Genomic DNA, 23,626 nt, shown 5'->3' on the forward strand with positions numbered 1-23,626 from the left:
ACAGTGCCTAACACACAACAGGATCATAATAAATGCTTGCTGACTGAATTATTCATAGTGCGCAGACTGCGCAGTTCAGAGGAAATCCAAATTGCCTAATTCTGTTTTCTCACATAATAGTTACCTCTATTACTCTCCAAACTCTGTCTGTTACTGGGTATACCAGCCAGCATCACCGTGACCAAACAAGTGAAAGGCTGTCCATGTGGAAGAAAGATTAAATTTGTTTGGTTTGGCTCCAGAAGGAACAATCAGGAGCACAGGAATGGCAACCACTTGTCCAGAGTGGCAGACTTTGGCTTGAGGAGGAGGAAGAACTGAGAATGAAATTAACGTACATGTGAAATGGACTACCTGACTCAGGAAGTAATTAATTCCCCAGCTCAAGGCCATTGGAGATCCTCAAGCAGAGGAAGGCTTCCTTGTCCAAGGTAGAACTGCCTAGACCTCTCAAGGCCCTTCCTGACTTTCGGATTTAAGGACCTATGTTTAAATCCTATTTCTGATGCCTACTGCCAATGTGATCTTGGAGAAGCTCCTTTCTCTCCCTAGGCCTTGGTGTCCTCATCTAGAAGTTAAGAGAAATGGACTGGATCTATGATTTTATGAGTAAAAATCAGAGACATGGCAGACATGCTTCCAAAGAATAAATCTTGTTTTTCTGAAATATGTTACATTCCCTTTCATCTAGCATGTCAGATCTCCGCCCTAAGAGTATCTTATTTCTATGATCCTGTGGTCAAATTTCTTCTAATGCCACCTGGCATGACTGACATGACAAAATTACCCCAAAAAGCTAACAACTCCACAAAAGAATGAGTTGTTTGCCCTTCCCTTGTGGAATGGTGCTGTGAGTTTTCACTTTTGGTTTACGTTACTGGTGTATTTTATTTAGAAGGGTACTGGACATTTCTGAACACGTGCCTTAATGGGTCAGTCCTGCCTTCAGGACTGAAGTATGTGACGGTTGGGGCTCATTTTTGGAGGGGAGGGGGATACTCTAGTACATATGCCTTGAAAAACAGAAATGAATTCACTAAGATAGCTCCACGGCCAAGTGAACAGAATTTTAGATGTAGATTCAGAAAGAATTTCAAAAGAAAAAGAAAGGTAGGATTCAAACAAATCCTACCTCATTAGGTATAACCCTGGTAAGTATTTAAGTTTTCTGCGTCTCACTTTCCTCATGTACAAAACAAGAGGAGGGGGGCTAGGCTTGATGAGTTCTAAAGTCCCCCTTTCAGTCCTAAATCTATGACCCTATGAGATGTGACAACCTAACTCATAATTTTTATAAGAATTGTTATTTTATACTACCCACATCCAAAGAAAGATAGTCTGAATGCAGATCAAAGCATACTATTTTCACTTTTTTTGTTTTTTCTTTCTCTTTGTTTTTCCCTTTTGATCTGATTCTTCTTTCACAACATGATTAATATGGAAATATGTTTTTTAAGTAATTGTACATGTATAGCCTATATCAGATCACCTGCTGTCTTGGGGAGGGAGAGAGGAAGGAGAAAAAAGTTTGGAACTCAAAATCTTATAAAAGTAAATGTTGAAAACTTTATGTGTAATTGGAAAAAATACTATTAAAAACAAATTTAAAAAGAATTCTTATTTTAAATAAACAGTGTTTATTTGACACGATCACTCCAGTGCTCAGTGATTACATCCAGAAGAATCATTTAATTCCTAAGAACAAGGGTGGATACTAAGAGTTATTAGGCCTGGATGATATGGAGTCATCCCAACCCCTTCTACCCTTCCACAGTTTGGTTTATCAGCTAAGAGATTTTATGAAATTAGAAAGAATCTCTGGGAGCCCTGAAATTCCGTACAGGACACCTGTCTCCCAAGAAAAGGGGCCAGAGAACTGCTGACCTAACAGCAAAGTGAAAAGAAAGCTAGTGTAGAAGTCACCCCTACTCTGCATCTTTCCTGCCCCCCTCCCCCAATGTACACAGGGCCAACTCTATACACACCTAGGATAGTGTCAGGGCTCTTGTGAGCCAGTCCAGGAGTGCAGGTAGTAGTGGAGAGGGTAGGGCAGACTGCTGTCCATCTCTGCCACTGCCCTCTCTTGATACCAACGTGGGGTGAAAAGAATCCCATGACTGCAGTCAGAACACCCACTTTCTAATCCTGGACCTGGCTTCTTACTCTGTCACCTTGGGCAAGAAACTCTAATCCTCAAGGCTATAGTTTTCCTCACCTCTAAAATGGAGTGATAAAAGATGACCAATTAGATCCCTGAGGCAGCCAGGGGGTGCAGTGGGCTAGAGTTAGGGAGACCTGGGTTCAAATCTAGCCTCAAACAGTTATTAGTTTTGTGATCCTAGGCAAATCATCTGCCTCAGTTTCCCCAGTCATAAAATAGAGATAATAACACCTACACTCCTAGGGTTGTTGTGAGAATCGAGTAAGACAACATTTGCAAAGTGCTTATCTTAGCACAGTACCTTGCACACAGTAGGCACATAATAAAGGCTTGTTTCCTGCCTTCCTTTATTCCTTCATCCCTTCTTTCTTTTCCTTCTTTCATTTTCTGTTTTCCTTTCTTCTTTTTATTCTACCTTCCTTTCCATTTCTTTCTTTTTTCCTTCCGCTCTTTTCTTCATTTTCCTTCTTTTTTCTTTTTCCTTCTCCACTCCTTTTTCTTCCTTCCTTTTCCTTTTTTTCTTTCCTTCTTTCTTTTCCTTCCTTCTTTTTCTTTCTTTCTTCTTTCCTCCCTTCCTCCCAACCCTAAACCTGAAGACCTTAACTATCTGGGACACTAAAACACAGTTATCACTTGGACTGAGTGAGGCCTCCAAACACCATACTTCAAATAAAGGAAGGCTCTGAAACAACTTAGGGAGCAATGTCAAGCTACTTCATGAAACCTACACAGACATGCTAGAGTTGCAATTTAATTCCACAAACATTTATTAAGTACCCAATGTCTACAGAGCACTGTGCTAAGTAGGTGCTAAAGGATATTAAAAAAAAAAACTATTAAAGACAGTCTTCATTGTGTTCATTGAGTTTTAAGGGGATAAAAATCACAGGATTTGAAATTAGAAGAGAGCCTAATAGATCATCTAATTCAATCACTGCATTTTAGAGATGAAGAAACTGAGGGCCAGAAAAGAAAAATTCATTGTTCAAGTTAGTAGTAGGGCTGGAACTCAAACCCAGGTCTTTTGATTCCAAATCCAGGGCTTTTTCAGCTACATCATTCATGTCTCTGTCTCTGTCTCTGTCTCTCTCTCTCTCACACACATACACACATACACACACACAAACTATAGTGAAAAACTGCATCAATGCCAAAAAGCAATATAAAGAAAATGGCATATGAGGGCTGACACAGGAAAGGTCAGGATGATTGTAGAAAGAATCAGGGAAGGCTTCCTGGAGAAGGCGGCATTTGCATTAAACCTTCAAGCACAGGTGGGAATTCAGTATTCTGGGGCTGGAGAGGGGAGCAGGAGAGAAGGAAAAGGACTGTAGGTATAAGGAACAGGACAGCAGTGTATTGTGGAGTGGACCACAGGACTAGAGTACCAGATACATGGACCGGAGTAGTATTGAAAATTATAGAGTGTGCAGATTATGGAAGGCCTTGAATGTCAAGACAAAGAATTTGAACTTGACTCAAAAAGGCAATAGGAGTCATGGAAAGGTTTGGAGGTGCGTTCCTAAGTAGAGTTAAGTTTGGGAGTTTCTGTGAAATTATTCTAAGTTTGCATGAAGATAATATTTCTAAATCTAGGCTTCTGTCTTTTCTTATCTCCAAATTATACTCATCTTCTCCTTGTGATGATACATTCATTCCTAAATACCACTGAAGATCCCGGGAGGAGGAGAATGGTGAAAGTGCTGCTCTCTGCTGTCTATTCGTTTTACAGTAATCTGCATCAGTGGTGCCAAACTCAAAGAGAAAAGGATCCCTGTAGGCTGCATACTGACTTAGAAAACCAGAAATTAACATTACCTAGGTTGTACTGTATTTTTATTTGGTTAACATTTCCCAAATACTTTTTAATCTAGTTTGGGCTGCATTTGAGAATTTTTCAGGTTCTGAATTTGGTGCCTCTGGTCTATATGATCTTGATGAAGAAGTCCAGAAAAAGGGAAAAAATGTCATTATACTCCCCCCACCTCCATGTCCTCTCAAATTTTTTCAAGCTGTGAGCAAAAAAAAAAAAAATGATTCATGGATAAGGAACTCTGAATGTGGTCAGGCTATGAAACTGTAAGGGGGGAGGGAAGAAAAAATTTACATGATAACTAACTTTAGTATATATTTAAGAGGAATAGCAAGTTGCATATAATACATTTGCAGTTTCATGTGCAAATAGTATTTTTTATTATGTTATGGAAATGCTTGTTTTATTCTGTAAATTAAAAATTAAATTTAAAAAATTAAAAATGGAAGAATGTGACCTAGAAAACCAGTCTCCTTAATCTGAGAGTCAGCACTTGTCCCTGGCCTTTTGGCCCTGTCCACCACACCCCAGGCACTGAGGCTCTCTGTGTTCCAATGGAAGTGCCCATCCCATGATCTCTCTGCCTCCCATGGTTGCCCTTTATACCTTAGGACTTCATGAGTCCAGCTCCTCCCTGGTTCCTGCCCCTTGTGCAAGGGGTGGAGAAGTACATCTGGGAGGAAAAACTGAGGTTGAAGGCAATCAAGTCAAACTTTTGCCTCCTTTCTGCTACCCCTTCCCCCAGCCCTATATCATCATCATCTGTGTTTGGAGAGGTAATTGTACATGGAGCTATTTTGCGTCCTGTGGCCCTGCAATTATTATTATTTTTAAATTTTTATTTATATCATTTGTTTTTATATCATCATAGTTTCCCTCCATATCTCTCCCCCTCCTTTTCTCCAGAGAGCCATCCCATTTAACAAATGGTACTTTTTAAGACAAAAGAAAAGAAAAACAAGAGGAAAAAAATCAGTACAACCAGCAATACTCTGAAAAAGTCTGAAAAGATGTACAATATGCCACATTTGTATACATCTCATCTCTTCCACGAGGTGGGTTGGGGGAGGGTGTCCTCTCATCTCTCTTCTTTTAAGCCTTCTTTGATCTTCATGATTTCGCAACAGTGACTGCTATTATTATTATTTTTGTAGGAGACTTTCCATCCCCTCTTGCCATCTTCCTTAGATGGGAACAAAGATCAAAGTTTGTACTACCTAAACATCTGTATCAATGTTGTATGACCACAAATGGTGTGTGCATACATAGTCATATGCTGTGGTGTGTGTGTATACACACATGTATATACATACAATACATATATATATGTATATAATAAGTAATATATGCATATATGGCAGGGAGTATATCTATTATATACACATATGTATTTTCTATTATACATACACATATATGGATATGAGCTAAACCACTTTTTCCCATTTTAGCTCTGCTATTTTAACTAGGTGAGAATACAACTCAATCAATCCAAAGATCTTAGACTAAAGTGTGAAAAATGTTGACCCAAGGAGGCCTTGTCAGTTACAATGGGTCTGGAGGATGCTGGACCTTCCTTCTTCCCATCTGGGTCTTACATAGTGTTCCTAGAGTTGCTGGCAACATTGTCTACATAAAGAACCAACTAAAAACGGGACACAGATCCACCGTCCTTACAGGAACCTTTGAGTATATTATGAATGGCAGAAAAGGGCCTCTAGCAATTAGGAGGAGTGCGTTACCCCTTTCCTACATGGGCCTTCTAAGCTTCAGCCCACTTTTCCCTGAACTCTGCGTACATTTGTGGGAGAGTGCCCATCTATGACAAAGAGGTAGAAAACTGCAAAAATTGAGATCACAGATTTTTTTAAGGGGAGAAACTGGATGACTACATTTATTTTCAAGTGACAATCTTGTTGAGGGTGGAGAGAAAGAGAAAGCATTCTGGAGAAGCTTCAGCCAATGGCATTAGAAAATCACCCCTACCCCTCAGAGGTGACGAGGAGATATAAAGCCAGCCTATCTCTGGGAACCCAACTTGGTGAAGGAGGCAGATCCTTGCAAGCTGGAAAAAAGCTTCTAGTAGGGGTCATGGTGATGGATTTTGAATTGCTATCAGAGGACCAGAGCATCCAAGTCCGGAAAGGTTCATCACCAGATCTCCTGCCAAGTGATGAATTTGTCAGCCACAGTCACACAAAAGACCATCTAACTATTAAGGTACAGAGGAGCAGTGATGCCCTTTGGTGAAAGGTATATCCAGATACATCTGGAGACTGATCACTGGGTGATCCATTGTTTTGGTTATATCATGAAATCATTTGCTAAGATATGGAGGTATCTGTAATAGAAGAGGGAAATCCCATACTGACGAAATAATTAATTCTATTAAAAATTTTTTTTAAATTATTTTTTGGAAATCATTAATTCTTAAAATACTGAAGCATCCCCAGCTTCCTTCAAGACTCAGCTCAAATCTGCAAATGGTCTCAGTCCCCCAAAGGCTAATGCCATCCCTCTGAGATTTATGCTGAATATAAATTATATATTTATATTTATACTGTATATTTATGCTCTCCCATTCTAGTTGTCTTCATGTTATCTCGCCCACTAGGATGTGAACTCCTGGATGTCAGGTCCTTTGACTTTTGCCTTTCTTTGCACCCCTGGCTCTCAGCACAATACCTGGCAAACAGTAAGCACTTAATAAATGTTTGCTGACTATTTCAGTAACACTTCTTCCTCCCTTTCTCGTGTTTCCCTAAACAGGGGACATAAATTACAGATCACTGGCCACATACAAGGACAGGTGTTATTTTATTACCATTTGTCACATGTATATGTATATGGCATTATTATTGAGTGTATATTTATATACTTCTCTCTCTGACTCTACATACATGGAGGGAAATGAGGAGAGAGACAGAGAGACAGGAACAGAAAGTCACTGCAATGGGGTTCTGATACATGCCCAGATCCCATCAGAAGGGATAAGGTAACCTCTTTACATGAAGGATGCTAGGGGGTTTGGTTTCAGGAGAATTGTGATGATATGTTATAGGGAGTACCCCAAAGAAACTGTGGAGCATGTGTAGACATTCCGCAACTGGTCTGAGTTGGCTTACTGTTGTTCAGTCATGTCCAACTCTTTGTGATGCCATTTGGGGTTTTCTTGGCAAAGATACTGGGGTGTTTTGTCATTTCCTTCTTCAGCTCATTTTACAGATGAGGAAACTGAGGCAAACAAGGTTAAGTGATTTGCCCAGGGGGACCCAGCCAGTAAGTGTCTAAGGCCAGATTTGAACTCAGGTCTTCTTCACTTCAGGCTTGGCATTCTAACCACTCCACAGTATTTTTGCCAAGAAAACCCCAAAAGGGGTCACAGAGAGTCAGACATGACTGAAATGACTGAACGAGACATGTCTTAGAGAATTGCTAGGGGCACTAAGAGGTGTGGAAAAAAAATGCTGAAAAGGCATATGTAAATCTAAAAATGACTGAACAACAATGTTGTGCTGCATTTTTATTTATTATGGTAAACTTTTCTCAATTACATTTTAATCTGGTTTAGGCCTCACTCAGGTGTTTTGCTGCTCCTTGCCTGCTACATATCTGACACCTCTGATCTAGTCCACTTCCTGAGGAACACTGGGGCTAAGATGAGGCCAAGATCACAAAATTAATAAGCAGCAGATCTAAGACTCAAACCGAGGTCCTAAGACACCAAATCCAGTGATCTTTCACATATGCCACACTGCCTACTTCTAACTTTTTCAATTTAGTTGCAAAAACAGAGATTAAGAACATTTAGGATCAGAAGTAACTTTCCTGGCAGGGCCAGAAATAAATTTTGGACCTCTTGATTTCCAGTCCAGGACTCTTTATACTACGCTTTAGTATTTCCCAGCTGGCTGGCTATTAGCATTAAAAATGACAGGAATAACATTTGGAAAAATACTGAAAAAACCATAGTGTTCACCAAACACTTTGATGATTTGAATTATCATACTGTAACAAGTAAATCAAGCTAACAGAAATATTTTTAGGGATAGACTAGAACTCTTGTCCCAGGGACACATTATGCCATGCTGGCTCTCATGTGTAGTTATAACAAATGGGATTATATAACTACATATTACAACATTATCAATATATATGATGTCCAGGACAAACTCATCACTTTTACTCTTACCACCACGCTGCTAACTCAAGCCCAGATTGATGCCACCTCCCTCAGCCTCCTATCTCCTTTGTTGGAGAGTGTAGTACCAAACTCTTCCCAATGCCTTCCTTTAGAGAGGGCAGAAACTGGACTTGCATCTGCACATTTCCCTGGTTTTGACTCCGTAGAACAAACTTTTGGAAGGCAGGAACTGCCTTTGTTTTTCTCATTTGTATCCCAGCTCTTAGCACACAGCCTAGCACATAGTAGGCACTTAATAAGCACTTATTTAACTGAATTATATATTATATTATATAACATAACAAAATGTAACAATATAACATTATATAACATGACATATGATATGATTATTATAATTATATATTATATATAATAAAAGATATATGCTATTTAAACTGTAACCACTTGGTCAAAGTTCCAGAATTCTTAAAATATTTTTTCTAAAACTTTTATGACTTTCAAAAAAAATGTTAAGTCCTCATGGCACTGTTTGGAGTCAAGAATACCTGGCTTATTGATACATAGCTATATATCTAGGCCTTAGCTTCCTCAATTTGTAAGAAGAAGGAGCTGGACTCATTGACCTCTAAAGTTATTCCCCAGCTCTCTGATCTATGACTCTATGATAAAGTATCCAGTGCTGTATTTATGACAGTTCAGGGTCTACTACAGCCATGTGTGTGTTCATGGTAGATGAAGAAATTTCATCAGCTCCTTCCCACTCCTAATCCCTTCTCTTCTATCCCCTCTAGTTCTACACGGTTACCTGGATCTCTAGATCCAGATTCAGGGCAAGCTTGTTAGGGCCAAAGTAGCCTCCACAGGCCTACCTCTATATAAAAAATTACTCTGGAATTTAGGGCTGTGAGCCAATGGAATACAGTAAGTTGGGTGACCATGGTTTCGACATGCTCAGTCCACTTAGGGTTAATTGTCATAGGCCAGGAGTTTCTAGCAATTCAAGAGAGACTAGGTGGTCAAGATCCCCAAGCACACAGGGTGACATTTCCAGAAGAATTCTGATGAAATCAAAATGTACAGGGTTATCTGGTCCCTGTTCTCTTGCATATTTCCACAGATGCTAGCCCTTCCCATGAAGCTGGAACAGGTTGCCACCCTTGGCAAACAAACATTTAGAATGAACACTTACTTAATGGAGATGGAGGAGATGGATCAGAAGCCCCTTGGGCTGTTCCCCCTCCACACATCTCCCCTCCTCTCCCAGACCCTCTGGCAAAAGCACCAGTTTCTTTCTACCCTCCGGTAAAATCAGAAGTAGGGCAGAGGAACACAGATGGCGGTGAGGCCAGCAGGAGCAGAAGACATGGAGGTAGCAATCCGTTTAACAGCTGCTGCTGGCAACACCCAGACACACTCAGAAGCCTCAGAAAGCGGGGGCTGCTGTGTTCTCAGGCTTCCTGGGCTATCTCCTTGGATGCTTCCTGGAGACCTGCACTTCCATTCTGATCAAATCAGGACCCAAACTGCGGGGTGGCCCTTTATCAAAGAACTATTGGTGGAAACGTTCCTTTCTCAGTGAAGCATCGGAAAAGAAAAATGTATCCAAGAGGAATGCAAGAAGGGAAAAGGATGAAAGAAGAGCTTTTGCTTCTGGATGACCAGGGAGATGCCATTATTTCCTTGCTAATATCTAAATCTATAAGCTTTCAAATAGGCATATTGTTTGTTTGTTTAAAAAAAATTTCAAAGGAGATCACTAGGGATTTGGAGAAATGCTTCAAGGGAATTATGGTGTTAGCAACCATCACCAAGGAAACTAGCTAGAATTCTGGTTAGCCCAGGTTATGGCAGGTTAAGTGATGGATGAGCAAACTTTAAAGTTACTGACTTTAAACTGGAAGCTTCTCTCTTAAAAATAAACACTGCAAGCAATCTACAATTAAATTAGGAATGAATTAAATTAAAACTAATTTAATGACAGATCAGCTATTCCTTGTTAGCACTGATTATATGATACACTTAATTATACAAAAGGTTTTTAATAGCTCCCTTAGAGTCATTAGAGAAACATACTAAGTAAAAAAAAAAATACAGTTTGGCCAATATTCTCCCACCCCCACAGTTCCCAAAGCAGCTCCAGGCCTGAAGTATTTGAGTTATTAGCACATACCATTTCCTGAAGGAGTGTTGGAGGGGGAAAAAAGGACATTTTGGCAAAGGATAAGCTTCTTAAAATTGTACAAGTTCTAATGTTTTCTGCCATTTTTGTTTTTGCCTCATATTTTGAAACGGACAATTAAAAATGCATAGTGTCCTTGAAGTCGAGGAAGACCAGCTGTGTGACACTGGGCAAGTGTCTGAACCTCTCAGTTCTCTAGGCAGCTCTAAGACTAAGTTACAGAGAAGGTGCCAGCTTGCACTGGTAGATAGAGTTTCCTTCCCTGGGTGTTCCGTATACCAGTGATATTATAAGACCAGTCCTTATACTAACTAAAAATAGATGTAAAATTTAAAATGTATTATACATATTATATGAGATCTATTTTGCTACTAAATAGCATATCATAATAGTATATTATAAAACAGTAGATATTATATTCAATATTATTAAAATATATTAAACACTATGTAATAGAATCAAAATATATTAAGTATTGTCATATAATATAAAATATATTTTCATGTTGTCCCATAATATACGTTTATATATAAAATATACACCACACAATAGTACATATTTGTGATATGTATGTCACATAGTACTGTATATTATATTTAATATGTAACATATCATAAAATTATAATTTAACATTATACATCATACAATATTATGAAATATTGTACATTAAATAATATTTAGTAATATAATCAATATTAAAATAGACAGCACACATTTTATTTACCATCCCTATCTGCGAAAGGAAATGCTCCACTTTTATTCCACCTAACCACAGTGTCACAAGCCTCAGAAAGTAGAGGACAGAGGTCCGGATACATACAAAGAGGATTCTCTAAAAGATCACTAGGCAGAAACAGGAGAGCCACAGGGAAATCTCCTTATCTTGCCTCTGCCCTCTCTAGTCAGAGTTCCCAAGGAGCTGAACAGTAATTATCAAGTTCCACAGGATTTTAGGCAAAGTCAGACCTAGTTATAGGCATGCACATGCACGCACACGCACACGTGCACATGCACACACACACACACACACACACACACACACACACACACACACACACCCTCACACCTAGATACCAACCAGAGAAGTTGAACATGAACAGCAGTCTCAAGAAAGGTGTCACACACAAAGCCCGGGCACTTAAGTATCAATGGTAAGAAGCTGAGAAATGGGTGCCAGGTCTATGTAGGACTGGCTCTTTCTGCATGGTTAGGGCTGGGAACAAAAGGGGCACTCAAGCCTGGCACTGAACATGTAGACCAGGCATGCATGGTCGACCCCCTCCCTCACCCTAATTTAACTCTGACTATTCCCACTGTGGATTTAGTGGAAGACTCTCCCTAAAAACCAAGCTTCTAGGAAAGAAATGCTTTAGGGTCAGGGAGGTGAGTTTGTCCAGGCCTGTATACGGAATTTTGTTGTTGTTTCTATCAGTTCCATCATATTATTCGTGCTGTTGAGTTCCCTGGAACTGTGACTTTTTTTGGTTCATTTTTATTTTACCCATTGTAGAGAGGCAAAATTAGCCTGATTCTGATCTAAGAGGAACTGGGTTAAAAGCTGAATTCTGCTACTTATTACTCGTTTGCTCAAGCATATCACTCCACTTCTCTGGCTCTGTTTCCTCCTGGGTCAGATGGGAGTGGGGAGGCAGACTTTGATGGTACTGATGGTCTCTTCCCATTCAGCTCTCCTAAGTGCTCTCAAATTGGGCAAAGCGGGGCAGGCTCAAAATGCAGCCTCAGCCTATATGCCAGCTGACTCATGTGGACAGACACTGGTTGCCTAGTTTTATTCTGAATGTAGCTTTTTGTGTGACCTTTGTAAATGTACTGGCAAAGCAGAGAAAAAGCCCCCTGTTCCTGTACTGAATGAGCAATAACTGTAGCAAAGCCAAATATTATCATGCATCTTCAACTCCATTTAAAACCACCAAGGTCACCTGCAGATAGTCTCAAAGAATACAAAACCAACTTGAGGATTTATGAAGGATTTAGACTTCCTAAGTGGGAGTTGAATCTTTTGGCAATTAAGTTCTAATAGAATCAGTGCAGGACACACGATTTTATGAACAAAGTGATCTTTGCAGTCCACTATACCTGTCTGCTTGGATGAATTGGTTTCTCAAGCAGCCTCCTAATTTTGAAGGGTAGCTCCAAGCTGGCATGGTGGAAAAGAGATTTGGCTGGCTAAGAGTCAGGGCTAGTCCTGGTACTGTCAATGACTGGCTATGTGACCCCAGGCAAGCTACTGCTCTCCTCTCCTTAGCCCTCACCACCTCTTCCTTGTTCTCTCCTGCCTGCCTTTCTTCTCCCCTCCTCTTCTTTCCCCTTCTCTTCCTTCCTCTCCTCTCCTTTTCTCTTCCCTCTCTCCCTTCCTCCCTCCCCTCTTCTCTCCCTTCCCCTCCAATCCTCTCCTCCCCTGCCCTTCCCTTCTTTCTCCTTCCCATCCTCTCTCTTCTCTTCTTCCCCTTTTCTCTCCCCTTTCTTCTTCTTCTCTCCCTTCCCCTCCAATCCTCTCCTCCCCTTCCCTTTTCTTTCTCCTTTCCTCCTCTTCCTTTCCATCTTCTCTCTTCTCTTCTTCCCCTTTTCTCTCCCCTCTTCCCTCCCCTTTCTTCTTCTTCTCTTCTCTCCCTTCCCCTCCCATCCTCTCTTCCCTTGCCTTCCCCTTTTCTTTCTCCTCTCCTCTTCCCTCCTTTTCCTTCCCATCCTCTCCCTTCTCTTCCCTTCCTCCCCTTTTCTCTCTTTCTTCCTCTTCTCTTCTCTCCCCTTCCCCTCCCATCCTCTCCTCCCCTGCCTACTCTTACTCTTCCTTCTCCTCCTTTGTTCTTCTCTCCCCTCCCCTTCCAGAGACACTGCCTGGAAAACAGCTGTACTTTATATGAACTTCATATTGGAGCATGCTATAAGTATTTGTTTCTCTATCCACATTGATGGCTAGCAGACTGTCAAAAGGTACAGAGGATAGAATCCTGGACCTGGAGCCAGGAAGATCTGAGTTCAGATCTGACCTCACACACAAATGAGTCCAAAAAAAGTCAGTAACTTGCCTCAGTTTCCTCCACTGTAAAACGAGGATAAAAACAGCACCTACCTCCTAGGGTTACTGTGATGTCAAAATGAGATAATATTTTTAAAGTGCTTTGAAGACCTTAAAACAGCATATAAATGCTAGTTGTTGTTACTCCTACTATTACAACTACCATTCTTACTATCGTACCTCTTTAGGATCCAAATTAGTACCTCCTGATCCCTCTCAGACACAAGCATCACACACTTATTCTTACTGAGGGTTCTGGGACTAGTCACCAAGTGACATTTCAACTGTCTTAGTAGGAGCTGCAACAGCAGCTGTGGTGACTGCTCAAAATGAGGCCTAGGACAGCTAGCCTGCTGTCCTGAGGCTGAGAGGCGGGACACTGGAGAATCCTATGCTTCCATTTCCTTAAGGAGCTGCTTTCAAAAAAGAGCAAACAAGAAAGAAACCTCAAAACTGCAGGTGTCTCATAAATAATTAGAATTTAATTATTTTCCACTTTTTAACAGGCCCCTGTGTTGGCAGGCTAAGCTTCCTCATAGTTTCCTAATTTCTACTGTTATTCTTCCGGTAAGTTTTTTAAAGCAAGAAATCACATTTCACCTGCTATCTACCACCACAAAGTTTTCATGCAAGTTAGCAACGTATGAAACAAAGACAAATTACCTCCGTAATGGAGCATTTTCTTCAATATCCTCCAAGGTCTCCAAGGAAGATCTCTGGGAGATCAGACGACGTCTATACAGAGAAAAACAATTTAATATTAAAATCTGTACTAAAAGCAGATCTGACAGGAATTATTTTAAAAATAGTTTGCATTAGACAGATGATCCTGAGGTTCTAATACTGGACCTGATATCTTGTTTTATTGTATCTTGAGTATTTTATGGGATGGCATGATATATATTTCCCCTACAATATTTATTCTTATCATAGGGCAACCAGGTGGAGTGGTAGATAGCATGTTGGGCCTGGAATCAGGAAGACTCCTTGAATTCAAATCTAGCCTCAGACACTTAATAGCTTGTGACCCTGGGCAAGTCACTTAGCCTTATCTGCCTCAGTTCTTCATCTGTGAAATGAAGCGGAGAAGGGAATGGCAAACCACTCCAGTATCTTTGCCACGAAAACCCAAAATGGGGTCATGAAGTCAGACGTGGCTGAATATGACTGAACAACACTTTTTATGATAACTGGGCAAGTCACTGAGACCCTCTGTCTCAATTGTACCAATAGCAGAATGGCAGCGACAAGAAATTTTCTGCAAGTACAAAAAGATCCATGGGAGTTCAATTTAAAATTCTGTTAATTTTTGTAATCAGTGCATCTTCATCCTTATTCCAATCTCTTTCACTATTCTGGAGGAAGAAGAAAAAAGCACTGAAACCTCTCCATAAAACTAGATACTACCTTGCTTGTACATGAGTCCTAGCTCTCTGTTGACCACATCGGGAATATATTTAAGAGCTGTTCTTTTTAGGTTTGATAAAAACTGGGGGTAGGCACTGATTCAGCTATCAATTCCTTTGCTGATGCTTCTTTTTGGTGAGGCAATCAGGGTTAAGTGACTTGCCTAGGGTCACACAGCTAGTTAAGTGTCAAGTGTCTGAGGCTGCATTTGAACTCAGGTCTTCCTGACTGCAGGGCTGGTGTACCACCTTCTCATGAATGGGGAGTACCAATAGGTGGACCTAAAGCAAAAAGCTACAATAACTCTTTTGGGTCATCAGAACGCTAGGTTCTACAAGCCAAATCCACTCACAAAGTCCAGTTTCCTTTTATTATGTTAGAATCGGTTGACAACATCCAGCAGTTTTCATGTGAAATGAATATTTGACTAACAGAAAGCTTAAGGATTTTTTTAGTTGGAAAAAGGCTATAATAAGTTTTGGTCTATACAGGTTGATATTAATATTTACCAACAAACATATAAAAATTTTTATCCTTCTACCAAATATTTACCAGATAATCTCCAAAGAGCATCTGTCCAAGATCTCTTCTTGCTCTTACTGTATGATCCTAGGATCACAGGTCATGTCAAAGGAACCTACTTCCAGTTAACCCACACTATCAGCATGTTGTAATGGAAAGAGCCCCAGACTTGGAATCAGTGGATCTGGGTTCAGATCTCAGCCCTGACTTACTACTCCTACAACCCTGGGAAGACAACTCGGTTTCCTCATATGGAAAACATAGGACTTGGATTAGATGACCATTAAGATATCTTCTTACTTCAAATATGTGATCTTATGATCTTCAAATTTAAAATGAGGGAACTGGTCAACATGACCTCTTGAGCCCTTTTCTAATTAAAACATTTGCTATTAAGTGCCATGAAAGATTTAATTAAAGTTCCAAAGCGTTATAGATTCTCAATGGCTAAACTTAAAACTTTAAGCAAAACTTTGGTGACTTGAAAAAAATTTAAAAAAAATTTTTAATAGCTAGCACTAATGTTGCCAAATAACACATTTTATGTTTTTTATATTTTGTTTTTTCTAGTTACATGTAAAAACAATTTTCAACTTTTTAAAAATTTCTAAGTTCCTAATTCTCTTCCTTCTCCCTCCTTCCTCTCCCTCTCCTTGAGAAGGCAAGCAATTTGATATAGATTATACATGTGCAGTCATGAGAAACACATTTCCATATTAGCTATGTTGCAAAAGGAAATACAGACAAAAAAACACCCCAAGAATAATAAAGTTTTTTTTAAAAAGTATGCTTTGATTTGTATTCAGACCCGACCAGTTTTTTCTCTGGAGATGGATATTATTTTTCATCATGACCCCTTTGGAACTGTCTTGGATCACTGTATTGCTAAGAATAGCTAAGTCGTTCATAGTTGATCACTGTACAGTACTGCTGTTACTGTGTACAATGCTCTCCTGGTTCTGCTTATTTCACTTTGTGTCAGTTCATATAAGTCTTCTCAGGTTTTGGGTACTTTTTTAAAAGATAGAACTACTGAATACTACAGCTCATTTGACCTGTACAAAAAAAGTTCTTTAATCTTTTATGAACTCTGCCTTAAATACTCAAACTCACTGAGTAGCACCTGCAAAGGGTGTTTTCTGAGGATGGTCTCGACAGTTAGACTCTCTGGTGGGACCAGAGGAAGGGGAGAAATGCGGCTAGATATAATCTAAGTCACTGTAGAACTGTGAGGAAGAAATACCCATGCTGCCTGTTCACTCTGGTACACCACTGGAGGAGACTGACAACCAAAAATAACACAGTTGCCTACTAATCTAAGAAGATTCCTCTCTTTCTTAATTCTCTTCCTACTTCTCTTAAAAGGGTCCAAAGACCCTGAATAGGAAAGAGCCACAGATCTCTTAATTAATGCCTGTACAGCTAGGGAATGTAGTGCAGAACGTGCTGGGTCTGGAGTCAAGAAGACCTGAGTTCAAATGTGGCCCCAGAGACGTAACAACTGGGTGACCCTGGGCAAGTCACTTAACTTCTGTTTGCCTCAATTTCCACAATTATAAAATGGGGATAACAATAGCAGAAATGAGATATTTGTAAAGTGCTAAGGCACAGTGCCTGGTACATAGTCAGAATCATATAAATTCTAACTATAATTATAATAATTACTATTATTTTTATTATTAAAGTTGCTGCATTATTAGCATGCTCCTGACTATGTCTCCAACTTTCCTTTCAAAATTTAATCTCCAAAGTAAAAGGCATGGACAGCTGGAAAAAGAGAAAGTGAAGGTAGTTATTTCTCTGACTCCCACTTTTTCCTCCCTCTACAAAACCTCTGGGGTTGTGTCCACAAAAATATCAGGACAAAGCAGGGACTGAAGGACAAAAAGTGACAGACACCAGCATCAGTGCTGCCATTCCTACTGATGTCCCAGGCGCGGGATGCCCCGGTCAGGCCTGGGCTGTGCAGCTCCGCTCACTCTTGAAACTGGAGCAGCTCCCAGGGCTCATCAGCAGCGTTTACTAAAATGGGCATCCGAGCCATAAGGATGGCAGCGGGTTCCCGGGCACCCACTGCCACAGGGCATGCTCTCTTGGCTCTGCCTCTTCTCCCAAGATGTGAATGGACCTGTGGCTGACAGGCAGAGCCCAAAACAAACAGCAAAGAGAAGAAGCTCGCTCTGTCTGCTTGTCTGCTGGCCACCGAAGAACCACAGAATCTCAGTGGCGGAGGGGACCTCAGAGGTCAGCTGATCCAAACTACCCTGGAGCAAGAATCGCCTTTAGAACATCACTAAGCTGGGCAACGAGGCTGCCTATGGGGAAGAGAGGGGTGGGGTGGGGTGGGGTGGAGTGGGTGGGAAGTTTGAGAAACACAGGACAGGGGGAACTCAGCTTCTTCCTGCATGGGAATTATACAGAGCAAGTATGGCCAATGTATACATATGTATGTTATATACACACATATATATTATACACACACATATGTATATGTGTATATACTTATATTGGGCAGCTAGGTGGAGCAGTGGATAGAATGCTAGCCCTGGAGTCAGAAGAACCTGAGTTCAAATCCAGCCTCAGACATTTACTAGCTGTGTGACCTTGGAGAAGTCACTTAACCCTGTTTGCCTCAGTTTTCTCATCTGTAAAATAAGCTGGAGAAGGAAATGGCAAACCACTTCAGTATCTTTGCCAAGAAAACCCCAAATGGAGATACAAAGAGTTGAACACGGTCTGACCAACAACTCTATACACACACACACACACACACACACACATACAGATGCACGTATATGTATATAACATGCATATTTCTCTAAGTATATACATCTATATGTATATATGCACATATACATACGTATGCACACATATATACATGTATACATGGGATGCTGTCTCTATGTGTATATAAACAATAATTAAAACACACAAATAAAACCATGGTTCCTGCATACAAAATTATACCTATATCAGCTCATCAAGTTACAAAATGTGGTTGCTGACAGGTGGCTAGTACTACCTTATCTTTTTTTTTTCCCCCTGGCTAGGCAATGGGGGTTAAGTGACTTGCCCAGGGTCACACAGCTAGTAAGTACTCTGTGTCTAAGGCCGCATTTGAACTCAAGTCCTCCTGACTCCAAGGCTGGTGCTCTATGCACTGTACCACCTAGCTGCCCCAATACTGCTTTATCTTACCAGCCTTATCTTACTCCCCCATTGCCATTCCATGTATTATTCCATAAACAAAATGGACTACTCAGGGCTCCCATACACATCCCATGCTTTCCCATCTCTGTACCTTTGCTCACCATTGTTCTGTATATATTTCAGATGTACAGAAATACCATCCTTTATAACTATCAGTTGAAATCCTACTTATATTTCAAGACAGAATTTAACTGTCACCTCTGTCCTTTGTCCTTCCTCAGGGATACATTTTTTTTTCCTCCTTGGACTTTGCAAGCACATTAATTCCACCTCTCATACACTTATATTCTATTTTGTGTTACAGTAACTTGGGGGTGGGTGTATGTGTTGCATTCCCACCTCCCCCACTAGACTGGAAACCTCCATTAAGGCAGCGACTATATCTTAAGTCATTTTTGTTATCTACCCCAATACTCAGCATGGTTCTTTGCACATACACTTACCATCTATTAAATCGAACTGAATTTCCTGAGAATAAGAGTCCCTGAGAACTGGGCAAATTTAACCAGGATTAGAGTCCATATCCTTGTGGTATAAATAAGAAAAAGAAGACAATCCTAGGGTTGCTGAGGTCTTCCCTAGTTCCTTAGCTATCCTACTCTGATTATGCACCTAGAGGACATACAACAATAGACCTGTAATATATTAGCACCCACCTGTGAGAGTTGAGATTCCTTATAACCAGGAAGATGGGAGGCAGGGAAAAGAAAAGAAGGTAAAGGGGAGACAAAGGAGGAAAAATGGATTTCAGGCTGCAGACTATGGCTGATACTAAACCACATATTCCAGGTAAATTAAAATGTTGAGAACAAAGCTGATAGGAACTTAGGCCTTAAAACAGGAATGGGAAAGAGGAGAGGAAGGCCTGTCCTGAGGTCCCTCTCCTGACTTCTTAGGGAATTCAGCACCTGGTTCATAGTCTTTCTCTTCATCCTAAGTCTTTGCTCTGATTCTGGGGGTGGGGGAGGGCTTCTTCAATAACCACAGTCATGTTCTCTCAAACATTTTGGTCTCTCAATCATTCAGTCTCTTCAATTCCCATGAAAACTGCTTCACTCTGTTCACCGCATACAAAGGGACAGTTACTCATAGTTACGTCCTTTCTTTTCATCTCTCCCTACTCCTTAATATTACTCAGAGGCAACTAGCTGGTGCGGTGGAGAGAGTATTGGGACTGTAGTTTGGAAAACCTGAGTTCAAATCTTACCACAGACCCTTACTAGCTGTGTGACCCTGGGTGAGTCACTTACTCTCTGTGCCTCAGTTTCCTCCACTGTAAAATGGGATAAGCACAGCACCTACTTCCCAGGGTTGTTGTAAGGATCCAATGAGCTATTTTAAAAGTGTTTAGTACAGTGCCTGGCACATGCTATTGTTCAGTGGTATCCAACTCTTTACCCCATGGGCCACACGTGGTAATACTATCCACGGGGTTTTTTTGGCAAAGATACTGGGATGGTTTGCCATTTCCCTCTCCAGTGGATTAAGGCAGAGGATAAGTGACTTCCCCAGGGTCACACAGCCAGTAAAATCTGAGTCCACATTTGAACTCAGGTCTTCCTGACTCCAGGCCTAGCATTCTATCCACTAAGCCACCTAGCTGCCTCTGCCTGGCACAGAATATGCCCTTAATAAATGTTTATTCCTTTCCTTCCTTCTATTTTTCTACCTATTCTTCTACCTCACCATGACCTCTACCATCCCAGGTTGTTATGCATCTTCTGGCTTCGCTTTCTCGCCTTCCAAATCCTGACTCTACAGTTAACAAGTTACACTGTCTTCTACTCTTAGCTGACTGACTATATCTTGCCAAACCCCATCCTAGATTACCCCCACCATGCACCTCTTCCATTCCTTCTGACACACTGAGTAAAGCTAGAGCTGTGCAACCTTGCTGACTGAGTCCATTACAAATTTCTGTTACCGCATCTCAGCTGGACCCTTATTGCACCTTTATTCCTCCATAACTGATTCTCTATCATATTCTAGACAGCAGTGGTTTCAAACCTTCTCCTCTCTCCTCAAATCTCCTATAGCACTGCACCCCAAATGCTTCGCAGCAGATCTTACCTCATACTTGGTTAAGAAAAGAGTCTACTTCCTGTAAGATCCCTCTTCTCCCCTGTTCTACACCTCAAAACCTTGACATCATCCACCACTCTCTCCTCCTTTACTCCAGTCTCTGATGAAAAGACGGCCTCTTTGCCAAGGCCTTAGTCTTACAGATTGCCCCCACAACCAACATCCCATTCCCAACGTCTCTATCTAACTGGCTGCCTTTAAACATGCCCAGGTCTATCTCTTCCTTAAAAGAACCATCATTTGACCCTACCATTTCCTCAAGCTTTTATTTAATATCCCTCTCCTCTTTTACAGCCAAAATCTAGAGAAAGTTACCTACATCAGTAGCCTCCACATTCTCTCCACTCATTTTCCAATCCCTTGTAATCTGGTTTCCAGCCTCATTACTTAACAGAAACGGCTCTCTCCCAAGTTACCAATTAGCTCTTAATTGCACACATCAATGGCCTTTTAATCAGCCCTTATCCTTCTTGACGCATCTGATGATGTTAACCACCCCTTTCTTCCTAGATGAACTCTTCCCTCTGGGTTTTCATGACTCAGATTCCTCTTGGTCTTCCTCCTACTTGTCTGGCTACTGTTCTGTTTCCTTTGCTGGATCATTACTCAAATCTCAGTCCCTAACTGTGGGTGGAACACTAGGCTCTGTCTTGGGCCCTCTTCTCACTCTGTCAAATCTCTCTCTTGGTGAACTCAACAGTTGTAAAAGCTCCTCTGTTTGGCATTTAAGGCCCTTCACCATTTGGTTCCAACTTAACCTTGCAGCCATATTATACATTACCCTTCATGTCTTTATGCCTTCTATGAACCAGCCAAACTGGACTTCTTGGGGTTCCTCCAATGCGATATTTCCTCTCCTATTTCCTGGCCTTTGCACAAGGTGGCTTCCATGCCTGGAATGTCCTCTTTCCTCCCCAGTATCTTTTGGATTCCCTAGTTTCCTGGAAAGGTCAGTTAAAATGCCATCTTTTGCTAGAAGCACTTGCTAATCCTAAAGCTCCCAGTCCACATCCTTCTCAATTACCTTGTATTTATTTTGCATATTCACATATACATTTATTTTATATATACATGCGTACATGTTGTGTACATGATGTACTGCTAAAAGGAGTGAATGGAACTCTGCGAAATGTCTAAATTCATATCTTGTTTATACTGATATCTTTTCCTTACATCACCCTCATTTCTGAATATATCTTTCCTCATCCCCTCCTCGGCATGCCAATCTTGTAACAAAGAATAACAAGAAGGGAAAAAAAACTAGTTCAGCAACACCCAACACATTAATTGATGCTGTCAATTGGTGTGATATATTCCACACCCACACATTCCCTCCTCTGCAAAGAAGGGAGGGAGCTGTATTTTATTAATTCTTCACTGGGACCAAGTTTTTTTGGTGACTATATTTACTGAGCGGTCAGCTAGGTGGAGCAGTGGATAAAGTGCTGGGCCTAGAGTTGGGAAGACTCTTCTTCCTGAGTTCGAATCTGACCTCAGACACTTAGTAGCTGGGTAACCCCATTTGCCTCAGTCTCCTCATCTGGAGAAGAAAATGGCAAACCACTCCAGTATCCTTGCCAAGAAAACTCCAAATGGGGTCATGAAGAGTCAGACATGACTGAAATGACTGTATAACGCATTTACTGAGTATTCAGTTTCAGTTTTTTTGTTCTTTCTACTTACATTGCTGTAGTCACTGCATATATTATTTTCCTGGCATTTAAAGACCTCCACAGTCTGGCTCCCATCTGCTTTTCCAAGTTTCCTTGCATATTTCTCTCCTTCAATGTTCTCTCCACTCCCATGACATGAGGATGCTAGCTCTTCCTCATACATAGTAATTCACCCCCCCCCCCGAACAATGCTCTACTATGTCTAGAATAATCTCCCTCCCTATCTATACCTTGTAGAATCTCTAGATTCCTTCCAAGCACACTTTCTCTGAAATACTAAAGGATGCAAAGTTTCCAGTGTGTGTACTGGGCAAATTATCTATGGGACTTAATGTAAATGAACAAAAATTACACAGGTTGAAGAGGCTTAGGTTGTAATCACACATAACTAGAAGGCAGCAGCATGGTACCGTGCAGAGAGCTCTGGTTTGGGAGTCAGAGGATTCCAGTTCTAATTCAGCACGCCTCTTGGCTCTGAACTTCCTGGGGACCATCCACCCTCACCTTTACCCCTCTCTGTCTCTTGCCCTGAGAACCTACATCAAATCAACACTGCCCCTGACTCTGGAAAGGACACATCAATCTGCTGCCTTATTGTTCTAACATCATCCTTGTGCCTTCCCAGACCAAAACATGCCCTGGACACCTCTTGGGAGGAGTTAAACTACTGAGCAGTGCATTTCCTGGACACATGGGTCTCCACCTTCATCCTGGCCATTCTCCTCCCTCCTGCTGCTGTTATACCCCACCAGAGAGCAGGTATTTATACCTCTCCTCTCTGGCCCCACCCCACTGTCCACCTCTAGTCCTGATAAAAACTGCCTTGCCTCTGGAAAGAGTATTTCATTAAATTGCTCTAGACTTTCACTGCCTTTGTCAGTGACTTACCAGACCAAAACACACTTTCCTGGGCACCGCTCTCCTAAATATGCTGTCTGCCCCATTAGAATATAAGCTCCATGAGAGCAGGAACTGTGCTGCTTTTGCATTTTTATTTGTATTCTTCAGTGCAGTGTTTGGCACACAAGCATTTAATCTATAATCATTCATTCACTCATATTCCCGCCTATGTGGCTTTGGGTAAATCACTGAACCTTCCTGAGCCTCAGTTTCCTCATCTGCAAAATGCGAGGTTGGCCTCTGAGGTCTGCTTTAACTCTAGACTGGGAATTCTTAATGTTGGGTCCATGAACCTGGTTTTTAAAAATATTTTTTATAACTGTATTCCAATATGATTGGTTTCCTTTGTCATTCTATGCATTTTATTTTGTGCATTTAAAAACCTTATTCTCAGACACAGTTTATAGGTTTCACCAGACTATGAAAGGGTTGCAAGACCTAAAAAAAGAGTGAATCTCAGCTCTTAAATTAATTATTTTAAGTATGGGAGAAGGCCCAGCT

At 40.9% G+C, this 23,626-nt stretch overlaps 1 protein-coding gene across 3 annotated transcripts in view; it reads right to left on the minus strand.

The window, feature by feature from the left end:
• Positions 1-23,626, minus strand: part of CABLES1 (Cdk5 and Abl enzyme substrate 1) — a 151,887-nt gene that overhangs the window by 81,626 nt on the left and 46,635 nt on the right. For all 3 annotated transcript variants that reach the window (XR_013486232.1, XM_020968751.2, XM_020968750.2), the window contains exon 2: positions 13,995-14,066. Coding sequence is in view for 2 of the 3 variants with exons in the window: in XM_020968751.2 (XP_020824410.1) it covers positions 13,995-14,066 (72 nt within the window). In the remaining variant the exon portion in view is untranslated. The remainder of the gene's footprint in view (positions 1-13,994; positions 14,067-23,626) is intronic.

Source organism: Phascolarctos cinereus, unplaced genomic scaffold (assembly GCF_003287225.1).
Source record: "Phascolarctos cinereus isolate Bilbo 61053 unplaced genomic scaffold, phaCin_HiC Scaffold_4;HRSCAF=312, whole genome shotgun sequence".
In the NCBI taxonomy this organism is placed as follows: domain Eukaryota; kingdom Metazoa; phylum Chordata; class Mammalia; order Diprotodontia; family Phascolarctidae; genus Phascolarctos; species Phascolarctos cinereus.